At 45.4% G+C, this 18,581-nt stretch overlaps 1 protein-coding gene across 1 annotated transcript in view; it reads left to right on the forward strand.

The window, feature by feature from the left end:
- BLTP2 (bridge-like lipid transfer protein family member 2) overlaps positions 1-18,581 on the forward strand; it is a 56,613-nt gene that overhangs the window by 8,323 nt on the left and 29,709 nt on the right. Inside the window, exons 2-19 of the mRNA XM_075263571.1 lie at positions 1,817-1,946; positions 4,406-4,455; positions 4,868-5,030; positions 5,522-5,640; positions 6,772-6,832; positions 7,194-7,407; positions 9,751-9,859; positions 9,950-10,074; positions 10,783-10,850; positions 11,028-11,173; positions 11,559-11,677; positions 11,847-12,010; positions 12,504-12,792; positions 13,555-13,760; positions 14,127-15,228; positions 16,964-17,155; positions 17,353-17,555; positions 17,637-17,755. Coding sequence (XP_075119672.1) covers positions 1,817-1,946; positions 4,406-4,455; positions 4,868-5,030; positions 5,522-5,640; positions 6,772-6,832; positions 7,194-7,407; positions 9,751-9,859; positions 9,950-10,074; positions 10,783-10,850; positions 11,028-11,173; positions 11,559-11,677; positions 11,847-12,010; positions 12,504-12,792; positions 13,555-13,760; positions 14,127-15,228; positions 16,964-17,155; positions 17,353-17,555; positions 17,637-17,755 — 3,579 coding nt within the window. The remainder of the gene's footprint in view (positions 1-1,816; positions 1,947-4,405; positions 4,456-4,867; positions 5,031-5,521; positions 5,641-6,771; positions 6,833-7,193; positions 7,408-9,750; positions 9,860-9,949; positions 10,075-10,782; positions 10,851-11,027; positions 11,174-11,558; positions 11,678-11,846; positions 12,011-12,503; positions 12,793-13,554; positions 13,761-14,126; positions 15,229-16,963; positions 17,156-17,352; positions 17,556-17,636; positions 17,756-18,581) is intronic.

Genomic DNA, 18,581 nt, shown 5'->3' on the forward strand with positions numbered 1-18,581 from the left:
TCCCTCTTCCCCGTTGTCCCTTTCCCTCTTCCCCGTTGTCCCTTTCCCTCTTCCCCGTTGTCCCTTTCCCTCTTCCCCGTTGTCCCTTTCCCTCTTCCCCGTTGTCCCTTTCCCTCTTCCCCGTTGTCCCTTTCCCTCTTCCCCGTTGTCCCTTTCCCTCTTCCCCGTTGTCCCTTTCCCTCTTCCCCGTTGTCCCTTTCCCTCTTCCCCGGTGTCCCTTTCCCTCTTCCCCGGTGTCCCTTTCCCTCTTCCCCGGTGTCCCTTTCCCTCTTCCCCGGTGTCCCTTTCCCTCTTCCCCGGTGTCCCTTTCCCTCTTCCTCAGAGGGCGTAGCTGTCCTTTCCCTCTTCCCCAGCGGCCCCTTCTACATCCCCAGAAGTCACAGCCTCGGCCTTTATTTCTCCCATCTCCTTATTTTCCTAGTAGACACAGTAGGACTCTCCCAAACTTCTCTGCCAAACCAGGATCATCCCCAGTTGCCAGGGCTGTTTTTCGGCCATTATGACCTGTACCGCCCTGTCCTGGCCATTGCTCTTCTGTTTCGGCTGTACTGAGGAATTGACTAAGCAGCCATTACATTAGTCTCTGACTTGCCAGGCACAACGGTGTGCGGTATATGAGCAGTCCTCACACTTCCTCTTCTATAGTAACACGTTGTACATCCTCCTGACACCCGGCGCTCCTCACATATATACTTGTTACCTCATTACTTGCTCATTTCCACTGTAGATGAATGCGCTGAGGTTTGTTTTTGTTTTTTTTTTGCCTTTTATATCCAGTTAACGTTTCCTATGACATTAAATTAGATGGTCAATCTTAATAAGGTTATCATGAAAAAGAATTGATGCCATATCAAACGCCCAGTCCTGGGGGCCTCTGTGACGCCCTGCAGCTCCTAGAAGGACATGGCATCAGCACTCATATATCTTTGCTTCTCTGTCAGCTCTATGGGACTTTTTCTGGAGGTCGGGGGTCACTGCAATAAGACACCCACTAATCTGATGTTACCATTTTTTTTGGTTGGGGTAATCCCTTTGAAGGGTGGATGAGTGATAAGAGTCTAATCTCTGGGAGAACCACCACTGTGCCCCCCCACAGATCAGGACAAGAGGTGTCTTATCTCCCCCTTCTCAAATGGAGGAGCAGGCACTCTAACACTTCATTCAAAGTCTATGGGACAGATGAAAATGGTGAGCGAGGTATATGGCGGTCTTCATCAGTCTCATAGGGAATGAGTAGAGCAGTTGTACATATGCAGAACCATAACTCTATTCAATTGGGGGGGGGGGGGGGGACACAAGACCCCTGGTTCCACGAGCTGTGACGGTCTCAGTGATCGGATCATAGGATAGATTGTGGGACATCTTTTGGATTTCTGGTCCTAGAATAAGTCATCCATTGAAGATTGTCGGGGTCTGTCTGCAGCGTTTATAGGAGCTCTGCAGCCTCTTCACAAAAAAACAAGGACAACACGGTGGCTCAGTGGTTAGCACGGCAGCCTTGCAGCGCTGGAGTCCTGGGTTCAAATCCCGCTAGGAACATCTGCAAGGAGTTTGTAGAATGGGAGGAAAACCACGCAAAAAAAATAGACAAAAGGTAGTGTGAGCGTCCCCTAGTGGAAAATGCATTATGTATTGATTTTTCCCTGTCGCTGTGTGACAATTACTTTTGGAGCCGTGACAGTCGCCACCCAGCTTTCTCAGATACAGTGTATTTATATAACGAGTTATTTCTGTATTCCTTTATTTTTGGTAGTTGACACAAAGTCACTTGTACAGTGTAAATACCGCGTAACAAACACTTGTATCCCCCCTATAGATGGCTGCTCTATCGCCTGGCCAGTAACTGGTGTCAGAGGAAACTTGGAGCGGAGCTGAAGATTGGAAGCCTCGGATTCTTTTGGTTCCAAAACATCAGTTTGAAGTTTGGGAAGCAGCAGCAGACCCTGGTGAGGACGTGCTTGTATCCGGAGATATGGGGACAACAGGGATTCTACTTCCTCAGTACATTTTCCTTCACACTTGTAGGATGTTAGGTAGATAAGGAAAATCACTCATGAACTTGGCTCGATGTTTCCTCTTTTCCTGTCGTTGGCGTTCCTGATTGTTCTTGTTTTCTGTCCGCTGGCTTTGTGTAAGCCGGGCACCGGACCCGTGTACGGAAATGTGGCTGCCAATGCAAGGGTTAAAGAAACATTGACTTGCAGATATTAGCTGTACTGCTGTATTGCAGCTTAGAAACAATAGTTGCTGTGAATACTAACAATGGGGCACAGTGTCCCCGCCGTATAGGAGGACAAATGTTATGGAGAAGATTTCAAAGGCATGTGTATCGGATTTGCTGAATTTTTGACATATTTTCTTTGTCAGGCCGTGTTCACTTTACCATGTGTTAGCACGGTTGTATCCTATATGTATCACGTGTCCTCTCGTATGTATTGAACTTATGGGGAGAACTACACTGGCAAACTAGCTATACCTGCCATAGTGATCCCTGCCAATAATGGCTGAATGGGGGAGCAGACAAGATAAAGGGCAGCTGCCGAAACGCTGTGGTTATTTGTTGCTGGTTTTTGAGGCAAAGTTAGGAGTGGAGTTAACAGAAGGGAAACATCTAAGGGGACGTTCACACTATCACCGCTGTCCGCCCCGGGGAAACTGGACAGGGGACGGCTTGCCGGCGGTCAGCTTTAAACCCATTCATTGAATGGATTTTTAAAGGTAACCGCCGATGTCCGTATGCGGCCTCTCCGCCTGGAAACTGATTTTTTTATGCATGGATGCAAAGTCATACATGCAGGACTTTGTGTCCGTGAAAAGAAAAACAGTTTCCAGGCGGAGAGGCCGCATACGGACATCGGCAGTCACCTTTAAAACAAACATTTAAAATGAATGGGTTTTAAAGCTGACTGTCGGCAAGCCGTCCCCTGTCCAGTTTCCCCCGGGTGGACAGCGGTGGTAAGCGGTGGTAAGAGCTCCCTTTATATTTTCCATTTTTTCCAAGCCACTCCTGACTTTGGCTCAAAAAAACGCAGCAAAATCTGCAGGAAAAAACGCTGCGTTTCCATATTGTTGGGCCTTAGACTTCTACTACTTATCTCCTGTTGTAGGGGGTTATTATCATAGCGCACAGACCTTTTTTGTGTCAAAGTGCAATGTTGCTGCTGAGAAATTCAGTTTTCCTTCTATATGTGATTACCAGTTTGATACTGTCAGAGAAGTGCGGGGCATCTGCACGCCCATATTTTTTAGGTGCTCACTGCACATGGCGGTCCTGTCTTCTTCCAGCACTGTACACTGTATATAGGAGGTGCTACAGTACTTACCTGCTGCTTCCAGATCTGTCCATCGGTGCGGATTCCAGCAGCTGGTTCAGATGTCGGACCCCCACCAATCAGATGCCGATGACCTATCCTGTGTACAATATGAGAAATGCTTAGGGAACCCCTTTAAGTGCGGATTCTATGCATCAATTCCTATGAAATCTGCTGACGTTCCACAGCTGGTGCAAGTAAATGGGGCATAAAATACCTTATTCACAAACAAAGGAAAGAATAATCTGTGTGGAATATGGGCAGTAAATTCTGTACTCCGCACAGAAGTGTCACAGATTATCCCGACTGAATGACAATGGGGCCAATTGTGCTGTGGATTCCTCCAAACACCCATGGCAGAAATCTCAGCGTACGCCTCTGTCACATATTTTTTGTATAATACAAGTCAGGTTTTGACTTGAGCAAATCCTGAATGTCTGCATTAGTTTTTAATGGTTTAGTAGTAGAGATGAGCGAACTCTGTTTGGATCAGCCGATCCGAACAGCACGCTCCCATAGAAATGAATGGAAGCACCTGTGACGCCGGCCGCCGGCCAAGTCAGCGTAACAGTTGCTTCCATTAATTTCTATGGGAGCGTGCTGTTCGAATCGTCTGATCCGAACAGTGTTCGCTCATCTCTATTTAGTAGGGCTTGTTGATTTGGCCTAAAAAAAAAATAGAATCTATAATGGGGTCTGTGTGCTTGCTGCGCGCTGCCCGCACGAATCATGCGGACAGGAAAGTAGATTGTGAATTACTTTCCTGTCTGCATGATCCGTGCAGAGATCTGGCGGCAAGCACATGGACCCCATTATAGATTATAGTTGCGTTCGGTATTCTGTTCGGGGGGGGTCCTCATCCGGATACCAACACAGATGTGAACGAGGCCTTACTCATCCTACCACCCCACTATTGACTATTGTGAAGGAATTGTTGAAATCTATCAGACCCTGGGATGGGGGCTAACATTGCTCTCACGATTCTGATGAAAAATCTGAATTTGGCTTCTTTGATATGCAATTTATTCGATTAATTTCCCAGTCCTACCTTGTAATGTAATTGTGTTAAATCAATATTTATTTCCCTATTTCAGGAAATTGACAGTATCTGGATATCTAGCAAGCTGCTGAATCATGAATTACCGTAAGTACTGCCCTTGAATCACAAATGACCGTAAGTAGTGCCCTTGAATATGAGTTCCTGTAAGTAGTTCCCTTGAATCACGAATTACCGTAAATGGTGCCCTTGAATCACGAATTACCGTAAGTACTGCTTTTGAACTGTAAATTACCGTAAGTCCTGTTCTTGAGGTTCTATGACATGACTGATTAACCTTACATAAGATGTGATTTGGTCAAATTTCGAAGGCCGTCCCTTTATCCTGCATCAGGTTAGAGTTTCGGTTGTTGGTTTGTTCCCTGTCAGCCACTAAATATTTCCTCCAACATGCTTTATTTCAGTAAATTTTCTATACTATATGATATAGCTATATAATTTGTCAGGGGACGGTAAGTTTCTCTGACCTTGACCTGGTTTTTCTTTCATTTGCTTGCAGTCACTACTTTGCGCTGTGTTTTGGAGAAGTGCGCATTCGGACAGACCTACAAGGGTTGTCGCCACCACCGCAGCCACAGGTTCCTGACGCTTCATCCGATGTTACTTCAGAACATGTTGAGAAAACCGCCTTTAACCCATCCATATTGAGAATCTTGTCTCAAGTAGGTGTCTTCTGTTCCAAAACCCATTTAGCAGTTTTCTTCTAATTTTGTTTCTTCAAGGGATTTGCTTACGGGCTTTTGATATCCGATATATGTATAAATCACATGCACCCCTTCCTATTTGGGAAAAAAATCTACTTTGTTCCAAAATGGCAACCTTTGTGTTGGATTATGGCCCACACAGCTTTGCTCCCCTCCTCTTAGTAACCTGCCACACACAGGACGACATGTCCAGCCACTGTTTTCCATCTATTTGGGGTCTCTCTACCATTGGAGCACTCTGTAAAGTGGCCGTAAATGTGCTGTATCATCAAGAAACTGAATCACATGACAATTGGGGTGACAATGTACTAAACGCTAAGGTTTTCTGCCGTATTTATAATATTATAGAGTACGGTAAAGGGGCTTCTGCCCACCACCCAGCATGTGACCGCACGTTCTTCAGGATTTATCCTGTCCTGCCAAGTAATACGGCTTTGTTTGCTTTGCAGCTGCTGTCTGTACACTTGGACTCTGTGAATATCATGGTTCTCAATGTGGCTGCCTCCGAATCTCTATGGCATATGACCTTAACAAAGACGGCCATTGTACTGGACAGCGATGGGAAAAGGTAACCATTCACTGTCCTCAGTAGGAGGTTCTGTCACTAAAAATGAGTCCTTGGTGTAAACATTATAAAGATGAGTCGCTTTTCATACATCTTTTGGGAAGGTGAGATGCCTTTCTCATGAAAGGGTTGGCTCCGATTTTAAAGTTTCGTAGAATTGTGGCGTCTGTTACGACATCCAAGGCTTAGCCACAGACGGCGCCTTATTGTAAGGATACATGGTGCGGGCACATCTTCTGTACTACCTGGACGCATATGACCTGTGACACAGGACTTATTCCAGATCACCACTGGAATTTCAGGTTTTACCCTTTATATTGAGCGGCGACCTTTTGCATTGTTCTCACATGACCAAATCTTCAGATTTATTAGGTACATCGGTCACATCACTAGCTGTACGCCTTGTAGTCACCGGCCTGCAGGGTGAGGAGATTTACTAGAATTGTATGATTTTATTCAGTAATAAAACATGTTCTAAACACAATTCTGCATTAAAATAAGTCAATAATAAACCAAAAATGAATACCCCAGGACAACCCCTTTAGGGGGAGTTCACACGGAGTTACGTGCCGCGTGATGTGGCACGTAGACGCCGCGGGACCCTTTGCGGGCCATACACGCTCCCATTGATTTCAATGGGAGCGGGGATCGTATGCACCGCGCTAGTTTGCAGCTGTGCATTTATTCACGGCCGCAAACTAGCACGGCGCATACGATCCCCGCTCCCATTGAAATCAATGGGAGCGTGTACGGCCCGCAAAGGGTCCCGCGGCATCTACGTGCCACATCACGCGGCACGTAACTCCGTGTGAACTCCCCCTTAAGGGCCTTCAATCTGTTTTATTTCACTGCGGCTTACAGGGCTATTCCTACCATGAAGTCTCCAGAACCCAAAGTCTTTATTAGTTGTTTGTGGTGTGTTGGGTTCTTTAGTATCATTGATATGACTGATCCAGCACGGCATTGTGGTCTCAGCAATGAAGGGGAGTTAAGCTGAAGTGTGAACATAACCTAAGAGCCCTGTATAAGCTAATCTGTATGTTCTTTGTTGAACATTTATGATGTTTTCATGCCTTTAGCTTTAAAATGCCAAAAATGTATAAAAATGCTTAATTAATTGTCTGATTCTTACAGAATGGACTGCACGCTGAGCCTTAACCAGCTTACTAGCAAGTTACTAAAGAGCAGCCAGCAGGTGAGTATTGGGTTAAAGCCGAGTCTTTCTCCCGACATCCCTTTGGGTCTGTGAAGCGGCTGCTGCGGGGAAATGTAACGCAAGGGCGCACTAGTCTGAGTGATTCTATGTTCTGGCCTGTAGGGGGCGGTCCCACTTTCTTCCCCTTACCATGTCTACATGCTTCATAAGAGTTATGGATAGAGGTTGCCTTCATGAAACATCCCCTTTAATTACGGTTTTCCAATACCTTCTACCAAACCTAATGCAGGACATGTACACAAGTTGCGGGATTGCATATATAGTACCAGACATTAATGGCATACATCTAATATATGGGGAGAGATGTAACCCGGTGACCATTTCCCATCTACGATTGCAGGATGAAGCCTGTCTGGCGGAGCTCTCCCTCGCTCTTACTCTGGAGTGCAGCATCAATGAGAAGAGCTTACAAGTGGTCGGCATGAGGGTGAGGAGTCTGCATGCAGAGGTGCACGAGAGTCTGTTCAACAGTGACTTGCTGCAGAAACGACTGGTGTCAGTAGTGCAGCCTGAGACTGAAGAAGGCAGCAGTGCAGAGGAACCGGCGGACACAGGTCAGCACCAAGGGCATCGCTTGTTAAATGTTGACAGAGCTAGAACTCCATATCAAAGACTATCAATGTCTTATATGGGTATAAGAGTTGTCAGAATGAAATGTTTGTGTCACAACTGCTTTAGAAAGACTGTAACAGGGACTCATCCATCCTTACCTTTATGTTCACGCATTACAATGTATGAGCAGACCTTTAGCAGACCAGCCAAGGCCTCTATATTTGGGGTGCAATCTCTGCATTCACAGTCTACGCTAAAGGTATACGTTACCATATATGTGACTGTATGCTGGTACAATTACACCACCTGTACATTGCAAATGTGGTGTGACGGCACCCTGACAGTGTCTCTAGCTTCACTGCACTTACATCTACTCTTTCCTGTGTGTAAACGTAGACTAAATAGTTTTACAGGGAACCTGTCGGTTAAACTGGCCCCAGCATGTGTAACACCAAGTAGTGACCTTTCCTTTGGTGCCCCTCACCAAGATTTCTGTTGTTAATAAGTTAATAAACTTCTAAAACCTTAGATTGACATATGCAAAATTAACTTAAAGGGCTTGTCGTGTTTTTTTAAAAAAAATTTAAATTTTTTTTATGGTCGATCTGAGGTTTTAAAAGTTTATAACTTGCCTTTTCAGCAGCAGGAAGCCTAGATAAGGGCACCATAAGAGAGAAAGTTACCGTACTTGATGCTGCACACGGTGAAACCAGTGTAAAAAACACTTGATATGTTTCCTTTAAAATGCTCCAGCTTTACCACCGTGGTTGATGGAGGATGATATATTTGATGCACCTTTAAAATGACTAGCTTCACACCACTTATCTGGTGACTTAGTTTACATTTGGTGCACTTTTTGGACCACATTGTCACATCTTAAGCCCCTACTCTTTCATGCTATGCCATGCTACTTTGTTGAACGAGGTGCAAAAAGTGTCTTAAAGGGATTCTACCATTAAACTACCTTTTTTTCTAATGAACACGTCGGAATAGCCTTAAGAAAGGCTATTCGTCTCCTACCTTTAGACGTGGTCTCCGCCGCGCCGTTCTGTAGAAATACCGGTTTTAACCGGTATGCAAATGAGCTCTCCGCAGCAATGAGGGCGGGCCCCAGAGCTGAAACACCGATGAGTGCGTCCCCATTGCTGCCCAGAGTTCTTTCCTGCGCCGCCTCTTCTGGCTTCTCTTGCTCTTGTAGTTCTATACAGGAGCATAGAGAGGCCACCCAAAAATGGCCACCGGCCAGCTCCTGTATTGAACTGCAAGAGCGGCTACCCAAAAATGGTTGGCGGCCATTTTTGGGTAGCCGCTCTTGCAGTTCAATACAGGAGCCGGCCGGCGGCCATTTTGGGGTGGCCTCTCTATGCTCCTGTATCGAACTACAAGAGCAAGAGAAGCCAGAAGAGGAGGAGTTGCTGCAGAAGAAGGAGGCGGCGCAGGAAAGAGCTCTGGGCAGCAATTGGGACGCGCTCATCGGCCTGTCAGCGCTGGGGCCCGCCCTCATTGCTGCGGAGAGCTCATTTGCATACCGGTTAAAACCGGTATTTCTACGGAACGGCGCAGCGGAGACCACGTCTTAAGGTAGGAGACGAATAGCCTTTCTTAAGGCTATTCCGACGTGGTAAATAGAAAAAAAGGTAGTTTAATGGTAGAATCCCCTTTAAATAGTTAATGAAGATGTTGTTAAGCATTTGCGCAAATTCACCATGGACCGCACATCTAAGGCTAGGTTTACACTAGTGCTCGGTCTCCATTCAGGGATTCCACTCCCAATTCTGCTTGAAAAATTGGCGGAAACTGGGTGCACCCCATTATAGACTATGGGGTCTGTGGGTTTCTGCGAGTAACCGCTTTTGTTCGGCAGATTGGGTTTCTGTTTTCAGGTCCCCAAGCTGACCTCATGATCGGAAACCCGAATGCTAGTGTGATCCTAGTATAAGTATTATAGAGTGATCTGTGCTTCTCAGCAAAGTCTAAAAAAGTGAACAGCTCCATATGAACAAATCCCAAAATGTTTACTTTGTCATAAGGTCTAAGGGCTGGGATTTAGTAGGTAGGTTCCTTATGCAGTCTCCTAAAATACCGGGGGTTGAATGGCATATGCCATAAATTAGGCACCTCTTTTACTTTCCATGGGCTGTGTCGCACGCCCTTTGATCAGATATTGATAACCTCTCCTAAGGATTGGTTGTTGATATCTTTAACCAGAGAACCCTTTTAATGTTACAATATTCCCTTACGGTAGGAAAGTCGATCACCATACAGAAAAAAAGTTACAAGCCATCTATATTTTCTCTTCTCTTTGTATTACCCGATCTTCTTACCTTTTCCTTTCTTCCTCCCAGAAGACATCTCCGCTCCCAAGTGGCTGCAGCTAGTAGAGCGATTACCTTGCAGGCTAGATGTGGGGTTTGAGAGCAGCACCATTGTCCTGTCCATGAACAGTCAGCAAAGGTAATCCCTGCACGTGATGGTGAAAGCAGCAGATATGAGAGCGTTGCCTTCAGTTCAGGGTGATGATTTAGATTCCCTTTTCTTCCTCAGACACTTAAACTGGACTCTGAAACTCCTAAAGTTTTCTTACGTGAGGGAGGAGGATCAGCTGCCCATGCGGAAGTTCATTGGCACCTCAGAACTGGCACAGATGAGCGCCGAGCTCCTAATAGAAGGTAAGTTCTCTACTTCCAAGTGGTAACTGAAGGATTGCAGAGGAATCCTGTCTATGATGGTGACTAGTATGTATAATACATTCGCAGCACTTTCTTAAGAAATCTCTAAAATGTCATAAATAGAGATGAGCGAGTACTGTTCGGATCAGCCGATCCGAACAGCACGCTCGCATAGAAATGAATGGACGTAGCCGGCACGCGGGGGGTTAAGCGGCCAGCCGCCGTCAAAGCGGAAGTACCAGGTGCATCCTTTCATTTCTATGGAGCATGCTGTTCGGATCGGCTGATCCAAACAGTACTCGCTCATCTCTAGTCATAAACTGTTGGGTACTGTCATAGTGACCATAACCTCCTTCTGCAGGCCCTGCTGCCCATGTATTCTGTGTGGACATTGCATCCACAGCAATCGCAATGGCAGCCATCATGTGATATGCCCATGACTACTTCCCTGGCTTCATTCTGCGCCCGGTATTGGCTACGTACTGATTACTTTCAGAGAGACCATCACATGAGTAACTCTTGTGACCACCGCAATCTTTATTCCTACGGTCATAGTGGCCACTGTTTACACATCGACTCTGTGGACATTGCCAGATCTATGACCATTGTCAAGTGCAATATGTTGGCCCTATAGAGTTAAAATTGAAGGGTATAGCTGCTTGTAATAATGGAAGATAATGTTGTGTTGTCTCTGTTTTTTGTCTTCAGATGGTTTATTACTGTCACAGAGCCGACAAAGGATCCTCTGCCTAAATCATTTGAAGGCCGGAGTACAGGTAAGGGACTGTACTCGATGTCACAGGATGGATGCTTGCCATGAAATCGTCTTAGGTTGGCTTTACTGTAGACTTTAATGGAAACATCTGCTGCTCTGAGACGCCCGATTCAGTACCCATATTCATTATTATAATCTGACATTAGTTGTTTGACTGACTTTCTTTATACCTAACTAGGTCACCTCTATAGATGTCCAGAGCAACGTGGCGCTGAATACTTGTATCGTTCACTACCGCCATCAGGAGTTCTCACATTGGTTCAGCTTGCTGGCGCTGGATCGCCAAATGCAGAGGGTCTCTAAAGCCTCAACCAAAAATAATCGGTAGGTTTAGAAGTGACAGCAAATACTTGACTATTGTTTGTGTTACGTTAGTAGAATGTATCTGTGGCTTTGTATAGTTATCTGTGGTTTACATGTGGTTTATATATTATTGTGTACTTTGTTTCATTTCCTTCATTCTTGGCACAACTTGAATATTTTAATGTCAACTTCATAATTAAATCCAGAACAGTGATTGTGTGTCACATCTATGCGGTGGTTTTCATTATTAACACAGTGCGGTATTGCATCCATTACGAGCTGGATACCACCAGAACCTTTCGGACCCCATTAAAGGGGTTGAGTGTTTACCTATTTTGTCTGAGTCCTATAAATCCTTATAATCAGGTTGTATATTCTATATATTTAATGTTGTATTTTATTCTAGACCACTCCCTGTGATCTTAGCCCCGATAGTGTTCCACTCCAGCATCTCTAATGTCAACGTGTCTGTCCAGCTCGATGAAGCACAGCCCTTTGCTGTAGGATTTTCCTCCGTTTCACTGGGTACGTCATTTTTTTTTTTATTGGCTGTTGGCTTTCTTCATGTAGTAGACGCTTGTCTGGGTTTCCTTCATATTTTTAAAGCACAAATAAGAAATGCTGGGAATTGTAGTGCAACCGATTCATAAGCATGATTGATAATGAGCGGGATGTTACTCTGTCTCTCCTGCAGAGTTCAAGCACCTGCGCACCCAGAATCTCCACCAGAGGGCGCTACTCGCTGTTAGCAATCTGTGTTGGAGAGTCGGCAAAGATTCCCATATCCAGCAAGCCCTGCACCCACCAAATACACATGTATGGGGCGAAGCCTTTGTGCTTGATTCCTTTAGCTTACAGGTAAGAACAAAAGTAGGATGAATAACAAGATGTGCCCGGATAAATACACCGTAATTATATGTATATGCTATTTTGCATGTTGGTAATAGGGCTGGGAAATTAATAGAAAAATAACGGAAACAAACATCATCATTTAGATATCTGGAGAAGGAAGAAAGCCACTGCCAGATTTCCCTAAGTCTTGCTGCTCTCCCCTGAGAACAAAGGATTGGTTCCTGCAGTATACAGTATACAGAGCCTGGGCGAGATTTGTACTCACCATTGACCTCATTATAATCTGTCCCTAGGGCGTGGCCTAAATAATACTCCATTAATTATAATCAAGGTAAAATCCCCAATTAATCACAATTTTTATTTAGGTCATAATCGCCCTGCCCCAGTTGCAATGACAATAAAATTATGTCTGAACATGAACTTAGTATGAAATATCTTCTATTGCGGTTTTTCTTGTACTAGATGTTGTTTTCTAACACGGATGACTCTTTGCTTTCAGGGCAGCTACAACCAATCTCTGGGTGTCGGTATTATGCAGGCTGACACCCTCTTCATAGAATCCATTGTGCAAGGTCTACAGGTAGAGTTTTCGGACACCTGCACAGATTGCCTCTCGCGTGTCCTGAGTCTGCTGCCTGTAGCATCTAAACCTCCTCTGCTGCCGGCCTCACCAGACCCGCTATCCCCGGCCTCCCCGAGTGGAGATCACAGCAGCAAGTTGGCTCTTCTCTGGAAAGTGGACGCCCGGGTGGAAGACGTCAACTTGTTTACATTGTCCGCTGTAGTGGGTAAGGGTTGTTTATACACTTAAACTTCTCACCCCAATGACTCCATTTTGGTTTTTAGAAGAAAATTCATGACAGGCCATTTTTTCTGTCAGATTGCATAGGTTTGGGAACCATATGTCATGATGCCAGTAGTTATAAGGACATGTGGCTAGAAAAAAAAAATTATATATATATATATATATATATATATATATATATATATATATATATATATTAGGATGCCTCAGATGTAGGTCAAAGGCAAAGATGATACAGTGCTGTTTTTTTTGTTTGTTTTTTGGTGTCTGTGTTTTGGCTGTTGTTCCATACGATAGCACAGGGGTAGGGAACGTACAGCTCTCCAGCTGTTGCAAAACTACAACTCCCAGCATGCATACTTGCTCTGCTGTTCTTGGAACACCCATGGAAGTGAATGGAGCATGCTGGGAGTTGTAGTTTCACAGCAGCTGGAGAGCCGAAGGTCCCCTACCCCTGCGATAGCACAATAGACTTCTATTCTAGGCATGGGTGTCTTTGCGTATTGGTTGCCAGTTACATATGTCCGGCTTTAGGGAAATTCAGAGATATACAGACTTCCTGTGGTCAACTACTGCATTGGATTGATGCTTTGCAATGATGCAGGAATATTCTCATAATTTCTAGTATAATTATTATTATTGGACACCTATCACAGACTATAGTGAGATTTGGTTCCTACTTAATCTTTTCTTCCCAAAAATGTATACAATGTAATTTTCATTGATGTTTTTCTCTTATGTTAAGGTGCGGCTCAGATGAGGATAGACCTTCTTACCCTTGTAGGAAGCGCAGAGAGCTGCAGTCTGAGCCTGCACGGTGTGGCCGTCTCGCTGTTGAAGTCAATCACTGAGAAAATGGAGCCTTGTTGTAAAGCTCTGGACCATGATGAACCATTGCTCTACTTCTCCATATTGTCCTTGTCTTACTACACCACTATTCACGCTTTAGAGGTAGGATTGGACGTTTCTATTTCATTTATACTTCCTCGAGACCTCCCTAAATAAAATCTTGGTAATTGTATAAGATGGGGCTGTAAAGCTGAAATGTCCCCTGATGAGTTTATACTCTGCAGCTTCCTATGATATTTTCATTGTGTACGGCGTCTTCTCATAGCTTTGTGTTATTTCTATAGCGGTCTTGCGATGTAGCTACATCCTCTTCCTGTAGAAGTAAAAATCTTGAGGCTGTAATTACATGACAAGGCCATTTTGAAGTAAACTCGTAAATAGCTGATCAGCAGGGGTCCCTCATGGTTGTATAGGTGGAATCGCACACGTTGGTCACACGTACTGATAAATGTTCACTACTGTTCACAGGTGCAATGTCAGGAAGAGCTGGTCCTACACTGGAGCCCCTGGAATCACATGTATTTGTACCAGCACACGTTGTCTACCCTGCAGAGCAAGGATCTGCTGGTGACGGCCCTAGACAGAAGTTCCCAGCTGTCAGAGTCAGACAGACATGTGTCAGGGGATTCTTCACCTCATTCACCTGCACAGTCACAAACTCCGCTCGCAGAAAGTCCAGGCGTTCATCGTAAGGGGATGCAGATCACAGTGGAGTTTGGTTCTGTGAAGCTACATACTGCTGTGTGCAAGGAGAATTATTTCCTATTCAGAGCCCAGAGAATCTGGCTCAGTCAGCATGGGGGCGCTCTTCAGCTGCGAACACCTGAGGTAACCGTCAACGCTGATGGTCACAATATCTTCTTGTTTAAGGACGTAGAGGCGCAGCGAATGCCTGAACTGGAAGAAATGTTGTTACATCGAAGTCACTTTAACTCTCTTGTCACGGAGAGGAACCGTGCGTGGGTCCTGGATATTAATAGTGTCTCCATTGAGTTTCCTCACCGCTATGACTTCTCCTGTATACTTGACGAGGCCATAGGGGTGCAGAAGTGGCTGAAAGGTCTCCATCGCTCTCCGCGGACTCAGCCAGAGCCTCTCCCTCCAGACTTGGTACTAAGAGTTAAACAATTTTCTTTTGCCTTCTTGGATGATATCTTTGAAGTGAAACTCCGAGATAACTATGAGCTCATGAAAGATGAGAGTAAAGAGAGCGCCAAAAGGTTACGGCTGCTCGATGACAAGGTGGCCGCCCTGCGCAAACAACACGGGGAGCTACTGCCAGCCCGAAAAATTGAAGAACTTTACACATCCTTGGAAAAGAAGAACATTGAAATTTACATCCAGCGATCCCGTCGCCTATATAGCAATACCCCCATGCGGAAGTCTCTCTTAACCTGGACTATGTCAGATCTTGAAGTAGTGGCCTTAGCGGACGAGTCTTTGCACGGGCTGGACAAAGTGTTGGAGAATATGAAGGACATTGATAATATCAGTCCATTCCCCTCCGAAGGGTTACCACTTGTTATCCAGTGGTGCCGCATGATGAAGTGCTCGCTGAAAACATTTTATGGTGAGTGGACCTTTAAGGCTGTGTTTAAAGATTTCGGCTTGTTTAGCTGAAAGTTATCACTCCAAACACTCCATACACCTGCTTGGCTCATGTTCTTAATGGGGTGAGGTGAATAAGGCTCTGCCAAAAACCTCTAGTGGTGGCTTATCTTGGGGGGCATGCACACGATGTAACGCGGCGCTGATTCTGGCACGATAACTCGCGTAAGAATCAGCGCTGCAAAACAGAATCCCATTGACTTCAGTGGGTTCCGTTTAACGCGCATAACTTATTGAAATCAATGGGAGGCTTTTTAATCCATTGATTTCAATGTGTTACGCGTGTTAAACAGAACCCATTGAAGTCAATGGGATTCTGTTTTGCAGCGCTGATTCTTACATGAGTTATCGTGCAAGAATCAGCGCCGCGTTACATTGTGTGAATACACCCTTAGCCTGGATTCACACCAGCAGGCAGTTCACCAAGACTACCATATGTAACAGCCTTGTGTGATTTGCGCCTTATACATTATATGGGTTGTCCATAGAGATGAGCGAACACTGTTCGGATCAGCCGATCCGAACAGCACGCACCCATAGAAATGAATGGAAGTACCTGTGGCGCCGGCTGGCCACCGGCAAAGTCAGCGTCACAGGTGCTTCCATTCATTTCTATGGGAGCGTGCTGTTCGGATCGGCTGATCCGAACAGTGTTCGCTCATCTCTAGTTGTCCATCTCTTTGTTTATTAATGTCACAAGGCTGTAATGACATCACACGGTGCTAAACGACGTGCGACGTAAACAGTGAAAGAATCCCAGTATTTGCATGAATGCTGCGGCCCCTTCAAACAGCTGATCAGCGGGGGTCATAAGTGTTAGACCCCCACTGACCACTATAGCTGGACAACCTTTTTAAGGCTGGATTTGCACCTACATTGGAGTCTCTGTTGGAAAATCTGCCTAAAATCGGTGGATAGAAAAGTCCGGTAAGGAGGACTTCTCTCTTCATCAGTTTCAGTTCTAAAACCAGCGGAACCTGGCAGAAAACGTGTATCTGCTTTTTAGGGTAGGTTCGCACTGCGTTTTTTGCAGGCGTCAAAATCCGTCAATGACTTCAATGGGAGCCGCTCGCTTTTTTTTCCCACTAGCTGGGGCTGCGCTGCAGGTGTGTCGCGGAAAAAGTCGTGGGTATTGCTAGTCTCCTATATGTTTGTGCAAACAGGAAGCTGAGGCAGCAGCCGCCTCCCATAGGAAACAATAGCAAAGAGGTTGACGATGTATCGTGCACCAGTCTAATTAGCATATGAATAAAAACTGACTTATTCAGAAACCACTGAGGCAATCTACATACTAAAGTTAGGTCTGGAATAGACTTTCTAAAGCCTATGCAAGGATGTGATTAGTTAAAAATGACTTTTCCCAGTGATAGAGCCCCTTTAAGACCAAAGGATCGAGCAAGCTGAGCCTCCAGAATCTGCTATTGAGGGAACGTTGGACTTCTCTATACACATTAGACGGTTAATTGGTTCAGCCAACTTTCACCCACTGTCTGTGGAAGTGTGTGGAGAATATGGACTGGTATCATATAAGAGATCATATATTTATATTTCCATGGGGCGAGTCTGAGAAATTGAGGAAGAAGCAGTTTGGCCTCCATTTTTTATTTTGTACTCATACGACTTACAGTCTGGAACTGTTTTGTGCTTTCGTACTTTTAGCTTTGATGGTCGCCATTTCTCATCTCCTTCCATTTCAGTGCGCATCCGTGACTATCCTAGATATCTCTTTGAGATCCGGGACTGGCATCTATCAGGGCGTCTGCTTGGCGCTGAACAAACGGGACAAGCCAGTGCACGCAGAAAGCAAGTTGTGCATTTGGGGGCTCCGTGGGGCGATTCTACGGTGGAAAGGAACATGCCACCACTCAAATTTTTCCATGATTTTCACTGTAAGTACTCCGAGTAATTTTATTACTTTTCCATCTTAAAGCAGATCTCCGATGGTGTTCTTAAAAATCTACAAGTCCCAATCTATGGCTAACGCTTGTATCTGCTTTTATTCTCATTCGTTTCCTTCACTGTTTTCGCCATAGGGGATTTTATTTCTTTCAGTGTGAGATTGTGTGACTGTGGGTTTATTTTGCAGCTGAAATTCATCTATATACCATTGTGTGGGGGCCATGTTGGGACCCAGCCTGGACTTTGATAGGGCAATATGTTGACCTTCTTACCAAACCATCTGTGGATCCCAGTGCTCCATTACCGTGGTGGGACAAGAGCCGGCTGCTGCTTCATGGACATTTCAGCATGGACATTGAACAAGCGAACCTTCATCAGCTGGCGACCGAGGTAAAGCCTTCAGCCATGTGTAGAGTGTTTTTATAGAGAGAAAGTTATACAAATGTAATTTGTGTTTTTTTTCCACCTTAGGACCCGTATAACACCACTGAGAACATGCACTGGGAGTGGAACCGGCTGAAGTTTACCTGGAATCCCGGGCAGTTCGTCTTCAAAGGGGACTTAGATGTCAATGTCCGCACAGCTTCCAAGTGAGTGCGCCAAACTAAGTAATACATCATTATGTATCCTCCTTGACTAGCTACATGTCACCAGAGGTTTTTTACTTCTATCACAACTGTTGTAGAGTGCCGTATTCACAGTGCGTGGTCGCGTGGTCCATAGATTTACCAAACGTATACCCTGGATGCGTGCTGTTGTATGCCAGCTGCATAGTCTGCCATTCACTCCCATTGTTAAAAAAAGTCATTAACCCCTTCCGACATGCCGGGTGTTTAAAGGGATTCTACCATTAAAACCCTTTTTTTTTTTTTTTTTTTTTTGGATAAGACGTCGGAATAGCCTTTAGAAAGGCTATTCGTCTCTTACCTTTAGAAGTGATATCCACCGCGCCGTTCCTTAGAAATACCGGTTTTTACCGGTATGCAAATTAGTTCTCTCGCAGCCATGGGGGGCGGCCCCAGTACTGGAAATGCGATGAGGGCGTCCCCACCGCTGCCCGAGCACAGGCTCCAACGACGCCTCTATCTTCGGCTGGTGAGACACTAGTAGAGCCGACTGTGCATGCGCGCAATTGCGGCCTTGGAACTATGGCCGCCGGCTGGAATGCGCAGTCGGCTCTACTAGTGTCTCACTGGCAGAGCCAACTGCGCAGGCGTCGGAGGTGACATTGAAGAAAAACGACGAAAGAAGGGGAGGATCCAGCCTGTTCTCGAGCAGCAGTGGGGACGCCCCCATCGCATTTCCAGCACTAGGGCCCGACCCCATCGCTGCAAGAGAACTAATTTGCATACCGCTAAAAACCGGTATTTCTAAGGAACGGCGCGGCGGAGATCACATCTAAAGGTAAGAGACGGG

This window comes from Leptodactylus fuscus, chromosome 2 (assembly GCF_031893055.1).
Source record: "Leptodactylus fuscus isolate aLepFus1 chromosome 2, aLepFus1.hap2, whole genome shotgun sequence".
Classification (NCBI taxonomy): domain Eukaryota; kingdom Metazoa; phylum Chordata; class Amphibia; order Anura; family Leptodactylidae; genus Leptodactylus; species Leptodactylus fuscus.